This window comes from Salvelinus sp. IW2-2015, linkage group LG31 (assembly GCF_002910315.2).
Source record: "Salvelinus sp. IW2-2015 linkage group LG31, ASM291031v2, whole genome shotgun sequence".
In the NCBI taxonomy this organism is placed as follows: domain Eukaryota; kingdom Metazoa; phylum Chordata; class Actinopteri; order Salmoniformes; family Salmonidae; genus Salvelinus; species Salvelinus sp. IW2-2015.
Window position 1 is genome coordinate 9,374,033 of NC_036870.1, and position 19,160 is coordinate 9,393,192.

The window sequence follows — 19,160 nt, forward strand, 5'->3', positions numbered from 1 at the left end:
AGGTATCTTTGCTTTTACTCAAGTATGATAATTGGGTACTTTTTCCACCAGTGTATATGTTTATGTTCTTTTAGGACTACTAGCTACAGTGCAGCAGGATCTAAATGGAAGGGAAAACAACAATGGATGTACAGCAATGTGAGAGCCTGGTGGTGTACAGAGAGGATGTGAGCATCATTATCGCCCGTATGTATTCCACTGAGGTGGTGAATGGGTACCTATGAAATGTTACTTTACCCTGATTATTCATTAGCATGTTTCCATGATTTCATTTTCCCGTTCTTTTTAGTGTGCCTTTAAAACATTTTTTTTATAAGTATTATTATTTTCCCAACCATGATGAGTGAGTGGGTAGAGCAGAATAATTGTGTGCGGTGTGAAAATAAGTGTAGTAAGAAGTGATGATCCTCTCACTTTCGGCGCTCCCAACACACCTCATTGCAGACAACCCTTCAATCCCGCTGGTATGTAACTCGAGACATTCTCTCCGCCTTAAAGTGGTATCAGGAGTGTTGATAGTGTGAAAAATGTATTTATAGTCTTGTCTTTCTCTGCCAAACCCCACACACAAAAACAAACTGAGGCCAAACTGGGGAAAAAAGAGAGATCCTTATATTTTATTTCATTTCTTGCTGCTGTTTCGCATGTAAGGTACAGTGTCTTATTCCATTGTTCACTTATTTAAATAACAACATGGGAGAGAAATCTCTTTTTCTTAGGACACAGAACGATTGCTGTATTTTATTAGCAGGGGTGAGTTGGGGGGAAGTTTACAAGGACAGGGGAAGTCGCACGGTGCTCACCAACAGACGGATATAAACAGGGACGGACAGACGAGCAGTTCTCAGACCCACTCCTAACATTAAAAAACGCACAGTAATGTTACGAACAATTGTTTAGAAAACAACAACAACATTGTCAGAAAAACAGGAGGAGGAGGGAGGGGAACACGAGCAGGAAGGATGGGGATTTGTTTTACCCCTGTAGAGGCCGTGGGTGATTATTCCACATTTACTGGTGTCAGCGGTGGGATCTTTCTGTTATACCCATTGGGCCAGGGAGTGGTGGGACAGGGAGTGGTGGGAGTGGCTTGAGGGCCGTGTTAAGTAGAAGATTGGTGGAGGGAGGGAGCGTGTCGAGAGGAGGGCGGGGTGGAACAGGTGACAACGACGCCACACCACTCGCCGTGGAATCTAGATGCAGCTGCCATTTTGTTGTCGATAGAGGAGAGCGATACCGGTATTTTGTACATMACAGTGTATTAGCACATTCATAAACAGTGTCATAACAGTATAGTAAACATTCGAAGAGTATTGGCAGTGTTGACTATGCTGTAGTCTTTTGGCAGATAAAAAGGCAGAGACGAAGAGMGGCACAGGGATCTGGCGTGATCGTCCTGTTCCTCTCCTTCTCTGTGGTTGGTCCTCCTGTCCTCAAGGCGATGTTGGATGAAAARACGGGATGAGGAATGGAGGAGTTTTCAGATGCGGTTTCTTGTATGGTTTGTATGTGATTAGAGGGACGGGTGGAGGTAGGGAGGAGAAAAAGAGGGGGAGGTAAGGGGGTGAGAAGTAAAGAATGGTTTGATAATTTAATAGTATGTCTCCTTTTCCACCCAGCCTAAAGAGAAAGGAAGGAGAAAATGAAGGGAATAGAGAGAAAGAGGGAGAGGAATTATTTTGAATTGAAACAGCAAACATTTGTATCAGGGGCAGTGGTGTAAAAAGTTAACAATTGTCATACTTAGTAAAGATACCATAATAGAAAATGACTCAAGTAAAAGTGAAAGACACTCAATAAAATACTACCCTAAAAGTATTTGGTTTTAAATATACATAAGTACCAAATGTAAATATAATTGCTAAAACATACTTAAGTATCAAAAGAGAAGTATAAAAGGATTAATCATTTACAATTCCTTATATTAAGCAAACCCGACAGCAGCATTTTCTTGTTTTTTTTCAATTTTGTAGCATGATGTACAACAGTACCCACAATGCTCTGTGAAAGATACCCAGTTCTATCATAGTAAATGTTATTATGGGTACTGTAGTACGTCATACACAAGTCTATAGTGAGTACAGTAAGTGTGTTTGTGAGAAACTAGTACCTCCGGGGTTTCGGCGCAGGATGAGTTTTCGGATCTCATCGTAAACAAAGATGAGGAAACTGTACGGGAACGCACAGAACCACCAGCTGGGCCTGAGACAGAGAAAGACGGATGGAGAGAAAAAGGAAGAAAAAGCCAGAGGCCCATTCAGTTGAGTGAATAATTCTCCTTAAAGAGGAAATCATTTCCCCATTAATGGATTGAAATAGTCTCCAGTCCACACAGTGGTACTTTACTGTCATATAAACATCCCTCAGTAGGGGGTGCTGTTGCTGTGTGTGAATGAGAACAGAGGCTGGAGTACTCACTTGAGAGGGTACATCCTGAGAGCCACGTCCATGCCTGGGGTGTAGGACAGGAAAGCAGCCAGGGCCGTCTCCTCAAACAGCCCAAAGATCAGGATCTTATTCCTGTAAACAAACAAATAATGAATCTCAACATTTATCCTAGCTATGAGAGACAAAAAGTAGAGGGGCTTCACAACCCTACAAAATCTGAATAGGGAAAAGAAGAGGTCTGCTTTTGAATCATGCCAAAGTCTGTGTCATTAGAGGACAGGTGGAAATATAAAAGGTTCTGACCTCATGCCCTGCTGGAAGACAGAGTTGCGCCTGGTCTTGCAGATGATGACGTCAGCCCACTGTACCACCACAATACTGACGAAGAAAGCTGTGTGACAGGTGTACTCCACTATCTTCCTCTGTTCATAGGTCTGGCATTGCGAGGGAGAGGAAATCACAAGGAGGGAGGGTTAAAGAGCGAACGAGAGTAGAGGTAACTAAGTGGAACGTTGTGGTGATGATTAAGTGGAAAGTTGTTGTGATGACTAAGCGGAAAGCTGTGGTGATGACTAAGAGGGCAATTCATTTAATGAGACTAATGAGGACTGGATGAAAGAAAATAAGATGACAGAGGGGTACAAAAGTTAGAGTGAGTAAAGACGAGAGAAAGAAAGAAAAAMAGTAAAAAAAGAAAAAGAAAAAAAGGAGAAGAAAAAAGAAAATGGAGGGAGAAAAAAAAGCGAGAAAGGTGGGCAGCGTACCCATTGCTGTCCGTAGCTGTCCTCTAGGTCGTTGTTGGAGCGGTCGTCCCAGTTTAGCCTGATGCCCACCAATAAAGAGGGAAGGAAACCGTTCTCCGCCAGGATCACAAAGTAGGAGAAGAACCCTCCCAGAGCCTGGATCATCCCTACAGAGACATAGGGAGGAAGATGTGTTAGCTTTATCTACTCTGCCTATGGAACTAGAATTAGAATTAGGCCGGGAGTCAATAAATCGCAGACTAACGATGRGAACACAGAGATAGACTTTTAAAAACCCACCAATCTGTCCGTAGGCGATACTGATCAGCCTCTCATTCACCAGTTTGTCCCTGGCTGGGTTTCTGGGCTGTCTCTTCATAATGTCACTCTCTGCTGCCTCGTAGGCAAGGGAGATAGCTGGCACCTGTAGGCATACAGTAGGGTTAGGAGAAGACGGCGGATGTCAATACACATTCCAATAGACTGACTCTCTTTGTGGTGCAAAGGACAACAGACCAAAGCACACACTTGGATGAGATAACTGACCTTCGATTCAAATTACGTACATACCCCAACCAGAAGCCATGGATTACAGGCAACATTCGCACTGAGTTAAAGGGTAGAACTGCCGCTTTCAAGGAGCAGGACTCTAACCCAGAAGCTTATAAGAAATCCTGCTATACCCTCAGATGAACCATCAAACAGGCAAAGCTTCAATACAGGACTAAGATCGAATCGTACTACACCGGCTCCGACGTTCGTCAGATGTGGCGGGGCTTGCAAACTATTACAGACTACAAAGGGAAGCACAGCCAAGAGCTGCCCAGTGACACGAGCCTACCAGATGAGCAAAATAACTTCTATGCTCGCTTCGAGGCAAGCAACACTGAAACATGCATGAGAGCATCAGTTGTTCCGGGCAACTGTGTGATCACGCTCTCTGCAGCCGACGTGAGTAAGATCTTTAAACAGGTCAACATTCACAAGGCTGCAAGGCCAGACGGATTACCAGGACAACTGGAAAGTGTCTACACTGACATGTTCAACCTCTCCCTGTCTGAGTCRMTAATACCAACATYTTTRAAGSAGACCACCATAGTCCCTGTGCCCAAMAACACTAAGGTAACCTYCCTAAATGACTACTGACCCGTAGCACTCCCATCTGTTGCCACGAAATGCTTTGAAAGTCTGGTCATGGCTGACATCAACACCATTATCCCAGAAACCCTAGACCCACTCCAATTTGCATACCGCCCCAACAGATCCACAGATGATGCAATCTCTATTGCACTCCACAATGCCCTTTCACACCTGGACAAAAGGAAAACCTACAGTATGTGAGAATGTTATTCATTGACTACAGCTCAGCGTTCAATACCATAGTGCCCTCAAAGCTCATCACTAAGCTAAGGACCCTGGGACTAAACACCTCCCTCTGCAACTGGATCCTGGACTTCCTGACGGGCTGCCCGCAGGTGGTAAGGGTGGGTAACAACACATCRGCCACGCTGATCCTCAACACGGGGGCCCCTCAGGGGTGCGTGAACAGTCCCCTCCTGTACTCCCTGTTCACTCATGACTGCACGGCCAGGCACGACTCCAACACCATCATTAAGTTTGCCTATGACACAACAGCCTGATCACAGACAACAATGAGACAGCCTATAGAGAGGAGGTCAGAGACCGGACCGTGTGGTGGAAGGACAACAACCTCTCCCTCAACGTGATCAAGACAAAGGAGATGATTGTGGACTACAGGAAAAGGAGGACTGAGCATTCTCATCGACAGTGCTGTAGTGGAGCAGGTTGAGAGCCTCAAGTTCCTTGGCGTCCACATCACGAACAAACTAACATCCAGGACCTCTATACCAGGCGGTGTCAGAGGAAGGCCCTAAAAATTGTCAAAGACTCCAGCCACCCTAGTGGTACCGGAGCGCCAAGTCTAGGTCCAAGAGGCTTCTAAACAGCTTTTACCCCCAAACCACAAGACTCCTGAACATCTAATCAAATGGCTACCCAGACTATTTGCATTGCCCCCCCCCCCCCCACGCCCGCTCTTCTACGCTGCTGCTACTCTCTGTTTATTATCTATGCATAGTCACTTTAATAACTATACCTACAGTACATGTACATATTACCTCAATTACCTCGACACCGGTGCCCCTGGACATTGACTCAGTACCGGTACCCCCTGTATATAGCCCCGCTATTGTAATTTACTGCTGCTCTTTAATAAATTATTTGTTTTTCTTGTCTCTTACTTTTTGGGTGTATTTTCTTAAAACGGCATTGTTGGTTAAGAGCTTGTAAGTAAGCATTTCACTGTAAGGTCTACACCTTTTGTATTCTGCGCATGTGACAAATACAATTTGACTTGATTTGAAATTATCAAGTCAAATTGAAGTATAAATTTGAACAAACTACAATTTGCCTGTGTGTGTGTGCATGTGCCATGCATGTGTGGGTGTGTGTCTGTATGTCACCATGTCGGTTCCCAGGTCAATACAGAGGATGGTGATGGTCCCTAAGGGGAGTGGGATGTTGACCAGGATGAAGAAGAGYAAGGGGGTGATCTCAGGGATGTTACTGGTCAGGGTGTAGGCAATGGACTTCTTCAGGTTGTCAAAGATCAGACGGCCTGGAGGGAAACAAGAGAAAAAGCTTGTATAGGCTAGCCCAGGACGACATCATTATATATCTTATTTTCATACAATAGGCTCATATTACAGATCGGTTACCTTTCTAAACAGCACTTTTCTTTTGTCTCTAAATATTCCATGACCTCTCTTTTCTTTTCTCCTTCTTTACTCTCGCTGACCTTTTTCACTCTCTTCATCCTACCTGTCATTCATACCACCCCCTTTCTCTCCTTCATTTTCATCCTCCTWACAGATGTGGGATCTTAATTTGAGCCAATTTGCTACAGCAGGAAAGTAATCCTGCAGCAACAGGAAATGTGAATTATTATGTGGATTATAATTAATGGGCATTTTTGTAGGGGTTGATACATTTCTCGTAAGGGAAAATCAAGTCTGAAATMTCYAAGTGGAAATTACAAACTTCAGAAGCCTTTTTAAAAACCTAATKATTTTTCATTTTTCATTTCTTGRATTGCAGAAAAGTTKTCCTGCAACAGGGTGATCAAATTAAGATCCTACATCTGTATACCTCTTTCCCTCCTACCTTTCTCCTCCCTGCTTCTTTCCCTCGTTTTCCCTCCCTCCTTCCCTTCTTTCCTCACTCCTTCCCTCCATCCTTCCCTTCTTTCCTCACTCCTTCCCTCCTTCCTTCCCTTCTTTCCTCACTCCTTCCCTCCCTCCCTCTCCCTCTCTCTCACCCTCTTCCACTCCGGTGACGATGGAGGCGAAGTTGTCGTCCAGCAGGATCATGTCAGCGGCCTGCTTGGACACGTCTGAGCCGGAGATCCCCATGGCGACGCCGATGTCAGCCTTCTTCAGGGCGGGAGAGTCGTTCACACCGTCACCAGTCACAGCCACGATGGCACCCTGAGAGACAGGTTAGTGAAAACTGTTAAAACTTCATATTCTATCTACTACTGTATGAGAATCTGTGGTGGAGAATCTGTTTCTTCAGATTTCTATACTTTAAAGTCCTTCCATGTCAAGAAAGCCAGACGTGTCTGTTTGTGTGCATGTGTGTGTGCACATTGCATGACTGTCTCTCTGTGTGTGTGTGTGCGTGTGCGTGTGCGTGCGTGCGTGCGTGTGCCTCACCTGTCTCTGGCAGCCCTCCACGATGATGAGTTTCTGCTGGGGGGAGGTCCTGGCGAACACAATCTCAGTGTGGTTCCTCAGGATKTCATCCATCTGATCCTGYGACAGATCCTTCAGGTCTGTCCCGTGGATCACACACGCCTTGGCATCCCTGGAACGCACACACGCAGGAAGACAGTGAGTGAGAGTATGGTTGGTATCACTGAGACAGACACACACAGAGCTGCAGAAAGTTAGTGTTTTTAGTTCATACGCTTATGCCAGTAAATGGGTGTAGACTGACTGACTATCTGACTGAGTGCTTGGTTAAGTACACTGAGTGTACWWAACATTAGGAACACCTTCCTAATATTGAGTTGCACCACCTTTTGKCCTCAGAACAGTGTCAATTTATTTGGTAATGGACTCGACAAGGTGTCAAAAGCGTTCCACAGGGATGCTGGCCCATGTTGACTCCAATGCTTCCCACAGTTGTGTCAAGTTGTCTGGATGTCTTTTGGGTGGTGGGRCATTCTCGATACACACAGGAAAGTGTTGAGRGTGAAAAACCCAGCAGCGTTGCAGTTCTTGACACAAACCGGAGAGCCTGGCACCGACTACCATACCCCGTTCAAAGTCACTGAAATATTGTGTCTTGCCCATTCACCCTCTGAACGGCACACATAAACAATTCATGTCTCAATTGTCACAAGGTGCAAAAATCCTTCTTTAACCTGTCTCCTCCCCTTCATCTACACTGATTGAAGTGGATTTAACAAGTGACATCAATACGGGAGCACAGCTTTCACCTGGATTCACCTGGTCAGTCTATGTCATGGAAAGAGCAGGTGTTCCTAATGTTGTGTACACTCACTGTATATATGTGTGAAAGCAAGATAGATAAAGTATGCTCACACACACGCACAACACACCACACACAACACACACACACACACACCACACACACACACACACACACACACAACACACACACAACACACACAACACACACAACACACATACACACACACTCTCTCTCTCCTTACCTGGGATTGACTGGCTGACAGGGATATTGAGGCGAGAGGCGATGTCCTCCACGGTCTCGTTGCCCTCGGAGATGATGCCCACGCCCTTGGCGATAGCCTTGGCTGTGATTGGATGATCGCCGGTCACCATGATGACTTTGATGCCAGCGGAGCGACATTTCCCCACGGCGTCGGGCACGGCTGCACGGGGAGGGTCAATCATGGACATGAGGCCCACGAAGCACAGGCCCTCTGTGGTGAAGTTGACGTCGTCACAGTCGAAGGCAAAGCCCTTGGGGTACTGGTCCTCAGGCATTAGCAGGTGGCAGAAGCCTGGGGAGTGACAGTATTAGATTGGTAGTATTGTCAGTATTAGTGGATGCATTCTGAAAGGCCTCTTTAGGTTCCCATTTCTTACCCTCTTCCCTCTTCTCATCCCTCCCTCCCTCTCTCTCTTACCGAGTACTCTCCCTCCTAGTCCTCCCAGCTCCGTGCAAGCGCCCTGGAACTTTCTATACCTCTCTCCCACCCTCTTGTTTACCCAGGACTCCCTCCCTCAACCCTCCTCTGTCCTCTCTCCCTCTCTCCCTCTCTCCCTCCTGTCTCACCGAGGACTCTCTCTCCCAGTCCTCCCAGCTCCATGTAGGCGTTCTGGAAGGCCTCCTTCATCTCCTCGTCCATGGGCTGCTCCTTGCCCTGGATCAAGATGGTGGAGCAGCGGTCCAGGATCCTCTCTGGCGCGCCCTTCATCACCAGCAGGTAGCGGTTGTCGGTCTCGTCCTCCGTCTCATGCACAGAGAGCTGGGGAGAGAGAGGCAAGGGGGGAGCACAAACATACACTGTGTTCAACCTCTTATACAAAGCCCTTATACAAACTGTTTATATAAGGATTGAGAACACCCTTGTTTTCCCTGACCATAGCTTCAACCCTAACCCGGACCCAGGTGAGACCAGGGTCAAACCCACATCCACACCTAGGGCCGTATGTATCCAGCTGATTCAGGATCGCTTTTGCCTTTTATAACACAGTGAATAAGATCACATGGATAGGTGTAACCTGATCCTAGATCAGCACTCCTACTCTGAGACGTTTGCTACATACAGCCCCAGGGATCCAGGGTGCGCACTTGTTCCCCATATTGGTCCCTCACCTGGTACTTGTTGGTGGAGTTGAAGGGGATCTCGGCCACCTTCTTGTTCTTCTCCCTCATCTGTCTGACGCTGCCGCAGGACAGCTCGATACATTTCAGCAGCGCGGACTCGGAGGCGTCACCCGCCACGTCCCTCTTCAGGATTGGAAGCTGATCCTGAGCCGCTTTGAACTGCGCCCGGTTACACAGGGCCGCCACGCGCGCCAGCGCCAACCACGTCTCCGAGCTCTTGTCGAAAGAGGCGCCTGGGGAGAAGAGAGGAAGGAAGAATTGTTCGTGACAGACACATGGTTGTTGCATTCATGTGCTCACAGGCAGCCCTGAAGCCTTCATCAAGGCCTGCATGAATACATGTACTACCATTAAAAAAATGCTAATCCTTTGATACAAGATGTTACAAACAACATAAGGCCAATCTTTGACGGCCTAGTTATTCRCTAACACAGTGGTCTGAAACTTCTGGCTCGGGTGCCACATCAGGCCTGCAAACCACATTACGCTGGTTTGCAAAATTGTATCTAATTCCAGAGACTACAAGACTATCTAAATCACCTAAACGGGTGCCACCGTATGAATAACTGTGTTCACAATATGTATACCTAAGATGTATTGACTTTGATGTTATATAGTGAAGAACATAAACAACGAGTTCAGTGAACTTAAACCCCTCTCTCCTACCAGATTGGTCCTCCGTGGTGTCGGCCTCGTGGATCTGGTTGTCGAACCACATGTGGGCCACGGTCATCCTGTTCTGGGTCAGTGTGCCTGTCTTATCAGAGCAGATGGTGGAGGTGGAGCCCAGGGTCTCCACAGCCTCAAGGTTCTTCACCAGGCAGTTCTTACGAGCCATACGCTTAGCGGTCAGGGTCAGACACACCTGAGAGAGAGAAGAAGAAGAGACAGAAAAAAGAGAGAGACAGAGAAAGGAGAGAGAAAGGAGAGAGAAGAGGAGAGACAGAACGAAAGGATGAGGAGCAAAAAGATAGAGAGAACACGTAGAAAGGGCGGAGACGAGAAAAGAGAGAAGACAGAGAAGGAGGAGAAAAAGAGAGAGACAGAGAAAGGAGGAGCGAGAAAAAGAGAGCAGACAGAGAAAGAGAGAGAAACAAAGACTGAGAGAAGAGAGACAAGAGAGAGAAAAAGAGAGACAAGAGAAACGGAGGAAAGAGAAACAAGAAAGAGGAGAAGAAAAAGAGAGACAAGAGAGGAGAGAGAAAGAAGAGAGCAGACAGAAGAAAGAAAATTAGAGAGACCAGAAGAAAGGAGAGAATGATTAAAGAGCAGAAAAAGAGAAGAGAAAACAGAAGAGACAACGCAGAAGAACAAGACGAGAGACCACGAGAAAAGAAGGAGAACAAGCAGAGAGACAGAAAAGAGAGAAGGGAACAGAGAAAGAGAGAAGACAAGAGAGAGACAGAGAAAAGAAGAGGAGAAAGTAGACGAGACAGACGAAAGGAGAAGAAAAGAAGGAGAGAAAAAAGGAGAGACAAGAGAGAAAGAGACAGCGGAAAAGAGAAGAAGGGAACAGAAGAAAGGAGAAGAACAAAAAGAGAGAAAAAGAGAGAAGAGCAAGAGACAGAGAAAAGGAGAGAAGAGAAGACAGTTAGAGAACAAGGAAAGCCAGACGAGAGAGAGACAGAGAGGAGAGAAAACAGAAGAAGAGACAAGAGACAATGAGAGAGAAGAGAAAAGAGGCAGACAGAGAAAGCGCAGAGAGAAAAGAAAGGGAACCTAGCAGAAACGAGCAGAAGAAGAAGAGAGCGCAACAGAGAGAAAAAGCAGAAGACAGTCGAAAGGAGAGAAAAGAACAGAAGAGAAAGAGAGAAGAACAAGAGAAAGAGAGAGGCAGAGAAAGGAGAGAGAAAAAAGAGAGACCGAAAGAAAAAGGAAGAGAGAACAGAAGCAAAGAAGAAAGTCAAAGAGAGACAGAAGAAAGAGAGAGAAAAAGAGAGAGAAAAAGAGAGAAAAGAGAGAGAAAAGCAGAGAGAAAAGAGAGAGACAAGAGAAAGAGAGAGAAGAAGAAGAGAGAGACAGAGAAAGGAGAGAGATAAAGAGAGAGACAAAGAGAGAAAGAGAAGACAGAGAAAACGAGAGGAAAAAGAGAGAACAAGAGAAAAGGAGAGACAGAAAAGGAAGAGAGAACAGAGAAGACAGAGAAAAGAGAGAAGACAAGAGAGAAAAGAGAGAGACAGAGAAAGGAGAGAGAAAAGAGAGACAGAGAAAGGAGAGAGAAAAGAGAGAGACAGAGAAAGCAACAGAGATTGCGAAAAGAAGACGGGGTTGAAAGAAAGCAACAAATAGAGAATGGGAGAAAATGAGAGAAAAGATTAGTACCGAATCATGAACGTAAAAACATGGGATGCACAACTCCAGGTGTAGACACACTAGACCCTCAAACCAATCAACAACTTACTTGCATCTGCAGAGAAGAAACCCATGACAATCCAATACAAGATAACTACACACTTACCCTTGAGACGTGGAGTTGTACAAACCCCCGCCATTCCACCCCCCCGTTCCCTACATTAAAATGCACTCGCGCTAAATCAAATACTGCAGTATATTTCACAGCCCAGAAAGAGAAACGCAGAAAGATAGAAAGAAAGAGAAGGAAAGCCAAGCACAGAGTAAAAAGCAGTGAAAGGCAGGCGCCAGTGTTTCATGCGACTTTCAAAATGGCGGAACGTACCGTGGGCCATACAGGCTACTAGCCAAGCAGCGAGAGTGGCAACAGCCCAGCATTTACATTAACATTAGCCTAGCATTTATCAGTCTCTCTTAACAGTTGTCATAGAAGACAACTGACCAGGGGGAGTCACTGACACTGACTGACGCAGGCGTAGAGAGAGCCTGAAAAAGAGACACAGACACAAAGAGGGAAGAAGAGAGAAAAAGAGAGAGAGATACAGGTACACAAAAATCAAAGGGCTGTGGAGAGAGAGAGAGAGAGAGACAGAGAGAGAGAGAGAGAGAGAGAGAGAGAAAGAGAGATACACTAATAGTGGAGAGATACACCACCACAACCATCAAAGAAGACACGTTGATACAAGCGCCTCTATTATTACAGACAGACGGATAACCGCACAGCGATACTGGAACACATGGAAATATTAGCACAGAGATATAACACACAGAGTAAGAGACAGACAGACAGACAGACACAGAAGTACAACACAAGACACCGACACAGAGGAAAAAGAAGAATACACACACAAACACACAGTCCACTCCTCACTACCCCCCAACTTCCCATCGCAACCCCGTCCACCACACCACACAACACAACAAATCCACCAAAATATCCCCTCACAGTGACAGTAGCCAGCAGGCCCTCGGGCACGTTGGCCACGATGATGCCGATGAGGAAGATGACYGCCTCCAGCCAGGTGTAGCCCAGGCAGACGGCCAGGATGAAGAAGGTGATGCCCAGGAACACGGCCACGCCTGTGATCAGGTGGATGAAGTGCTCGATCTCCTTGGCGATGGGGGTCTTGCCCGACTCCAGGCCGGAGGTGAGGGTGGCGATACGGCCCATGACGGTACGGTCGCCGGTGCACACCACGATGCCACGCGCCGTGCCTGGTGACGGTGAGGAGAAGAGAAGGAAGTTAGATGACTTTACTTGCATGTTATATTGGTGTATCGTCAAAGATTTGGAATACCTTTTGTGGTGCCATGTGTAAAATGATGAGTTACCCCCATACAATGAAAAGCACTTTGAGGAAAAACTCAAAGTGCAAATAAAATGTTTTTAATAATCATTTTTTGTATCACTCCGTTATAGTAAATGTCCCTAAAGTAATCATTCAAAAAATTATAATACTGAACTGCTGAAGTGCTCTTTACTGAAATGCCACTGAAGTATTTCTTATTGCCACCAGTGCAGGTGCCATACACTGTTCTGACCACATGGGGGCGGCATATAACAGTCTATGAAGTAAATCATAGTTCTTTAGTATATTTGGGGCCTACAGGTAACCAGTGCCTGGCCTTAGCTTCATCAGACAACTAAGGCCTAGATTCAATCAGATCAGCGTTAACCTGCCGTAACTGACAATTGCACAGCATATCAGCGTTTTTTGTTTAGGCAATGCTGGATGTGTAACTGCGTTGGAGCTGTCAAATCGGTGAGCGGCTGCTCTTGTGGTCATTGTCACGAAGCCACAGCCATCCCACTCGCTTTAGAAGTTTCCAAAGAGAAAGTGTAGGCTCTATAGAAATAATGACACTCAAATTMAAAAATCATGAAACAAAACAAGAAGTATTTKTACGAGKCTAATTGAGGTGTGGATTACATTGCAACATGGCTGCATGGGATTTRTACTAATGCATCRGATGGGCAATGTCCGCGGCAGGTATAACACACAGGCCGATCGTGGCTTCGACCTCTCCAACGCAGTTACGCCGCCGACGTCGCCTAAACAAAAACAAATATATGCTATGCAGTTGTCGCTTACCGCTGGTTAAAGCTGAACTGWCTGAATCTAGACCTTCGCCATGTGTGTCCTCCTCTGTTGACACTACCATTAGACCACTGAGCCATAGGGAGACGCTAAGCTAATATTGACACCAGATGGAGTGTTCTCAAAGATGAAGCAATATGGACAGATGGGAAGGAAAAGGGCAGCCAGGGAWTTSAAAGAAGAGGGAGGAAGAGAGAGGTGAAAGAAAGAAGGAGAGAGAGACAGAGTGTGCGTGGGCGCTGGGTTGGGTGCTTGTTAAAARGGTGGGTGCCTTGTTGCTATGGCAGCCAGCATTTTCCACCTTAAACCCGTTGAGAGGTGGATAAAGAGAAGAAAGCGAGAAAGAAAGAAAACACAGGAATGGAAAGACGACATGTAGAGTGATGGGGCAGTGATGGTTAAGACGACAACAATGATGATGATGATGATGATGATGATGATGAGAAAAAGGAAATGGGCCAGCAGGAAGAGGAAGAGGGAGATGAGGAAGAGGGAGATGGGGACGATGCAGTTGCCAAGACGACCGTACCTTCAACACAGTTGGTGGAGAAGAAAGCGACATTGCGGGTCTCCAGGGGGTTGTCATGGGTACAGTCAGGTGACCTGCTCTGGGGTTCTGATTCACCAGTCAGGGAGGAGTTATCCACCTATTGGAGCAGGACAAAATCCAGGGAACTTGATTACAATTTTAAAAAGCTTGTATGTAAAATATGTAGTTGCGTGAGTGTGTGTTATATTTTAATGTGAGCTATGTATGTATATGTGTGTGTGTGTGTGTGTGTGTGTGTGTGTGTGTGTGTGTGTGTGTGTGTGTGTATCAGTTTGTATTACTATCCTTGACGGTACAGGAAATCCTCAAAAGTCCCCACAAGGATAGAAAAACAAGGAACATTCTCCGAAGGTTATTTTAAGCTTAGGGATTAGGTTTACAATTAGGGGTAGGGTTAGAATTAGGGTTAGGTTTTTTAAATGTGATTTTTTAATCAAATCAATTTTTTGGTCCCCACAAGGATAGTAAAACATATGCTGTGTGTGTGTGTGTGTGTAGGTTTACCTTGCAGCCATGAGCAGAGACGATCCTGAGGTCGGCGGGGATCCTATCTCCTCCCTTCACCTCCACCAGGTCTCCAGCCACCACCTCCTCAGCGTTGATCTGCATCTTCTCGCCCTCACGGATCACCAGTGCTTGCTGTGGACAGAGAAAACCCCCAATGGTGAAGTAGGAACCATAAAKCAACCATTAACTGACTATACATACAGGTGTAACACTGGGGTAACAGTAAAACCAACTACACGCTATCACTGACCATAAACCAACTAGTCATGATGGGGTTTTATGTTATAACTATGTAATTGCATTGAGACAGGCAGATTGTAGTACACTGTAAAGTAAGCAACTAACCATTGACTGACTATTGACACTGACCATAGAAAGAGTCTGGATAGAAAATGTGTACCTATGGACTGTACGTATGGACTACATAGAGACTGAACATTTGAGCCGATGTCTGAGTGGCTATTATCTCACCACTGAAGGACCATATGCTTCATGTTCACTTACAAAGACAGAAAAGACTAACCACTGGTTACAATGGCCAAAACAATGTCGGCTACGTGTGTTTTGAGGGGGAACATTTGGATTAGGGTCACAGGTTATTTTGAGTCAGTGCCACAACTACCCCACCCATTGTCATCTAGTTTGGATTATAATCTGTAAAACACATATGATGAGACTAATAGGATTGGAATTAGTATTACAGACACTGAGCCCTYCGGTCAGGGATCACCAACTAGATTCAGGGCCGTTTCTTTCTCGAGCGGATGGTCTGGGAACATAATTACAAATAATTTGTAGACTCCAAATTGACCGCAAGATGCCCAAACAGTTATAACATTTGACTAATACATGATCATTTCTTGCTTACATTGGTATATGATCACACATTATCTCTATACGTGGGAATATTTTGGAACAGATTTCCAGAATTAAAATCACTTGGAGTTGATTTGTTTTACGGTCTTTTATGTCGGAATGTAGGYGACAATAGGATAGGGTGTTAAGGTCTAAGAAGAGGTTTGTTTACCTGGGGCACCATGTTCTTGAAGGACTCCATGATTTTMGAGCTCTTTGCCTCCTGGAAGTAGGAGAAACAGCCGGTGATGATGACCACAGCCGAGAGAACGATACCCAGGTACAACTGGAGAGCGAGAACGCAGCAAACAATGTAAAAAACAAACAGTATTGGAACATTTTATACAAATGTTCTTATAACTATTATGTCCTTCTACTAATSTTTTTCAAATAACATTTTCCCAGGACATTTTAAAAGCATTCATGGGATGTTGTCATGCTAAAGTTAGTTGAAAACCAAATTGGGACTCCATTGGAACGTTACCTAACGTTGCAGGAACGTTCACTGTTTGCTGGGAGAAATATAACTTCATTGTTTGATCATGTTAATATGGTGCCTAGCTTTTTAATTCATTTAAGTTTAGTTGAACTATATGGCTGGATCTAAAATGGCACATGCCATGCAGGGTTGGGGTCAATTCAGAATTGAATTGAGAATGGCTGATCAATTCCAATTCAGTTCTTGAATTTTGATTGAAATAGTACACAGGATGCAGAATTATTTGAATTTGAATGAATGGAAAATATATAGGATAGGAAATAAATCATTGATAAATTCAATGAAATTCGTGGAAATTCAAATGCCTCATTTAGTATTACCCAGGTACAACTGGAGAGAGAGAGAGAGCAAGGAGAGAGAGAAATATTGTTTAACCATTTATCATTTTAGATGGCGCCTATACTTCCCATTCATTTAGAGTTGGTTGAACCATATTGCTGGATCTAAGAAACACACGGGACTCTGACTCATCTCAACACTAGACACTTCCTTGTTCACCAAGTCATAGAGTTCCCCAAATATTTTAGTGCCAAGTAAGAATCAGCCACAACCTCCCAAGTTGAATCCTAATGCTACATTTTGGAAACACTACATTAAGCTGAACACAAAATACCATCTATAACCTTGCATCCCTTTGTCCCCTGCCAAGTGATAATGGTGGCCATTTTGTGGGGGTCTGTCACTCACATTGTCTCCTGCGGGCTCGTCCTCGGTGGCGGCCTGGATGGCGTAGGCCAGGAAACAGAGGATGGCGCCAGTCCACAGCAGGATGGAGAAGCCACCGAACAGCTGGCGACAGAACTTGATCCACTCGGGGGTGGTGGGGGGGGGCGTGAGGGCGTTGGGGCCYTCWCGAGCCAGGTACTCAGCGGCCTTAGCGTTGGTCAGACCCTGAAGGGGGGGTGAGAGAGGAGGGAGGCTGATATTGTGGCTGATATTTTGTGTGACAACTGATATTACCATTAATGTTCTAATATGTTTCGTTTTAAAAGCCCCAACACAGGCTTTGGGAAAAGTCTTGCGGTGATGAACTTACCTGGACTATGTCGGTAGAGTACTTCTGGCATACCTCCTCGATGGACATCTTGTGTTCCGTCTATTAGAGAAAAGTTGAAACATTGAATAAATCTCTAGTTTTAACTACATTCTRGCGAATATATATTGTGAATAGCGCTGGAGACATTTTCCAGCTGTGTTTCAGAGGGATATTAATATTCTCATGGTTTGGCTTTATGCCTCATAACAAAGTAAATCTTCTTCAAACAGGATTAGTTTATATTGGAAGTGCCTCTCGCCACAAACTACTATTCGTACAAGAAAAAAACAATTTTCCTTTGCTTGACACCCATGAGATTAATTTACTGCCAACAATAAAATAGATTTTCAGGAATACAGGCTGRCAAAATCCATTGTCCAAACATCTGAGAAGTCATTTATTAACAACTTTGTTGCTGTCCCAAACAGAATACATAAAGACTGCCCACGGGGAACACACAGGTTGAATCAACGTTGRTTCCACGTCACTTCAATGAAATTACATTGAACCAACGTGGAATAGACGTTGAATTGATGTCTGTGCCCAGTGGGTGCTCTTTAGGATAGTGTTTCTCAAACTGTTATTATACCAGTGTCCTTCCTCCTTAGGCTAAAACTAACACTCTAGATGAATCTAAATTCGTTTCAGCTACCCATCTGAGGGACCAGTTAGCAACATCCCAGGGACCAGTGCCGGTCGCAGGACACACTGCTCGAGGCCACGGTGCACTGACAGGAAACAGGAAGTAGGAATGATGCACTACATACCAAGGGAACTTCCTTCTTCAATTCCTCCATGTCCTTGATCTTCTTGTCTGCCTTGGAGTCCGCCTTCTTGGGGGACTCCTTCTCGTCCTTCTCCGTCGTGGTGGCCACGCGGTAGCTGTCTGACCGTCCATACTGCAAGACAAACAAAGAGAGTCTCAGAACACAGATCCCTGACTAGTCCATATTTTACATAGAAAAAAGGTTGGTTAATACACCGTGTGGGTCAGCTAATCCCACAAACCACCATTTTAGGCTGTGAATGCCTCAATGCTGCCGTAGTAACTTTGAGTATGGCAGTGAGTGGGCTTCCTGGTGTCAGCTGGTGTCTCAACGTGCACCACAAGCTAAAGCCACAATTCATAGGAATTCATGCACTCAGATAACCCACAATATCACTGTTACTACTTGAGTGTGGGCCACAATCAACAAGAAAACAGAGAATGAAGTGCAAGGCTGACATAATTATATGAATTGGGCATAGCTCCGTAAATATTTTCCACTCTAGCTTTGTATATTCCACATGAAAATGATCACAGTAATAACAGCCAGGAGGATGTGTTGTATGACATGGTCCAGAATGGAAGGTTTTGTCTAATCAGGACCAATTGTTATGCTTTAAAAACTAGGCTACTTTACTAGGCGTCTCCTATAGGTAGTGCACTATCCAAATTTTCCCACCACTTGAGAGTGTTTCATTTCCCAGTGAAAATGTTTTATGTTCCCAACATTAAAGGTATGGTCCAAGGAGTGACCAAGTGGATTCACAGTTAAACACCCATTTTTGGTGATTTTCCTTGTCAGATCGGTTTTGGTATCTCAACAGGAAAGGCTGCATTTCGTGCCAGGTTCACCCCACCTTTGTCTTTTATGGTAAATATTTTTTTGTTAACATGATTGAAGGCTTCTTCCCTTTAAATATGAAGTTTGAAGTCCGAACTTTGTAAATACGTCACAGTGATCAACGTCACTTTGGAATTAGCGCCATTTTGTAAATGACTGTAACACCTCTACCCACCTGCCTCCCTGCTGCTTCGTTTCCCTGAAGATGCTACAAGCTCCCTATTTAACAGTAAGTGATGAAGTTAATGGATTTCTGCATAATGAAAAGGCACCCAAACATGCTTTCTTCCTCTACCATTCCCACCCTCTAGTTACTCCCTCACACCACCTTCCCTCTATTACTCCCTCCACACCCTCCCTCTATTACTCCACCACACCCTCCCTCTATTACTCCCCCCACCCCTCCTCTATTACTCCCTCCACACCTCCCTCTATTACTCCCACCACACCCTCCTCTTATTACTCCCCCACACCCTCCCATCTACCCTCCCTCTATTACTCCCATCACACCCTCCCTCTATTACTCCTCACACCTCCCTCTACACCTGCACTCCTCTATTACTCCCTCCACACCCTCCTCTATTATCCTACCAACTCCTATTATTCCTCCAGCCCCTCCCTCT

The 19,160-nt window shown here is 45.2% G+C and overlaps 1 protein-coding gene across 1 annotated transcript in view; it reads right to left on the reverse strand.

The window, feature by feature from the left end:
• Positions 1–590: 590 nt before the first annotated feature.
• Positions 591–19,160, reverse strand: part of LOC111955661 (sodium/potassium-transporting ATPase subunit alpha-3-like) — a 33,340-nt gene continuing 14,770 nt past the window's right edge. The window contains 21 exon segments of the mRNA XM_070436496.1: positions 591–1,620; positions 2,111–2,202; positions 2,419–2,520; positions 2,692–2,822; positions 3,153–3,298; positions 3,432–3,555; positions 5,615–5,769; positions 6,469–6,637; positions 6,866–7,016; positions 7,891–7,903; positions 7,906–8,202; positions 8,478–8,670; positions 9,021–9,265; positions 9,699–9,897; positions 12,331–12,599; positions 14,013–14,130; positions 14,538–14,672; positions 15,568–15,681; positions 16,582–16,785; positions 16,931–16,990; positions 17,698–17,829. Coding sequence (XP_070292597.1) covers positions 1,592–1,620; positions 2,111–2,202; positions 2,419–2,520; positions 2,692–2,822; positions 3,153–3,298; positions 3,432–3,555; positions 5,615–5,769; positions 6,469–6,637; positions 6,866–7,016; positions 7,891–7,903; positions 7,906–8,202; positions 8,478–8,670; positions 9,021–9,265; positions 9,699–9,897; positions 12,331–12,599; positions 14,013–14,130; positions 14,538–14,672; positions 15,568–15,681; positions 16,582–16,785; positions 16,931–16,990; positions 17,698–17,829 — 3,078 coding nt within the window. The 3' untranslated portion in view covers positions 591–1,591.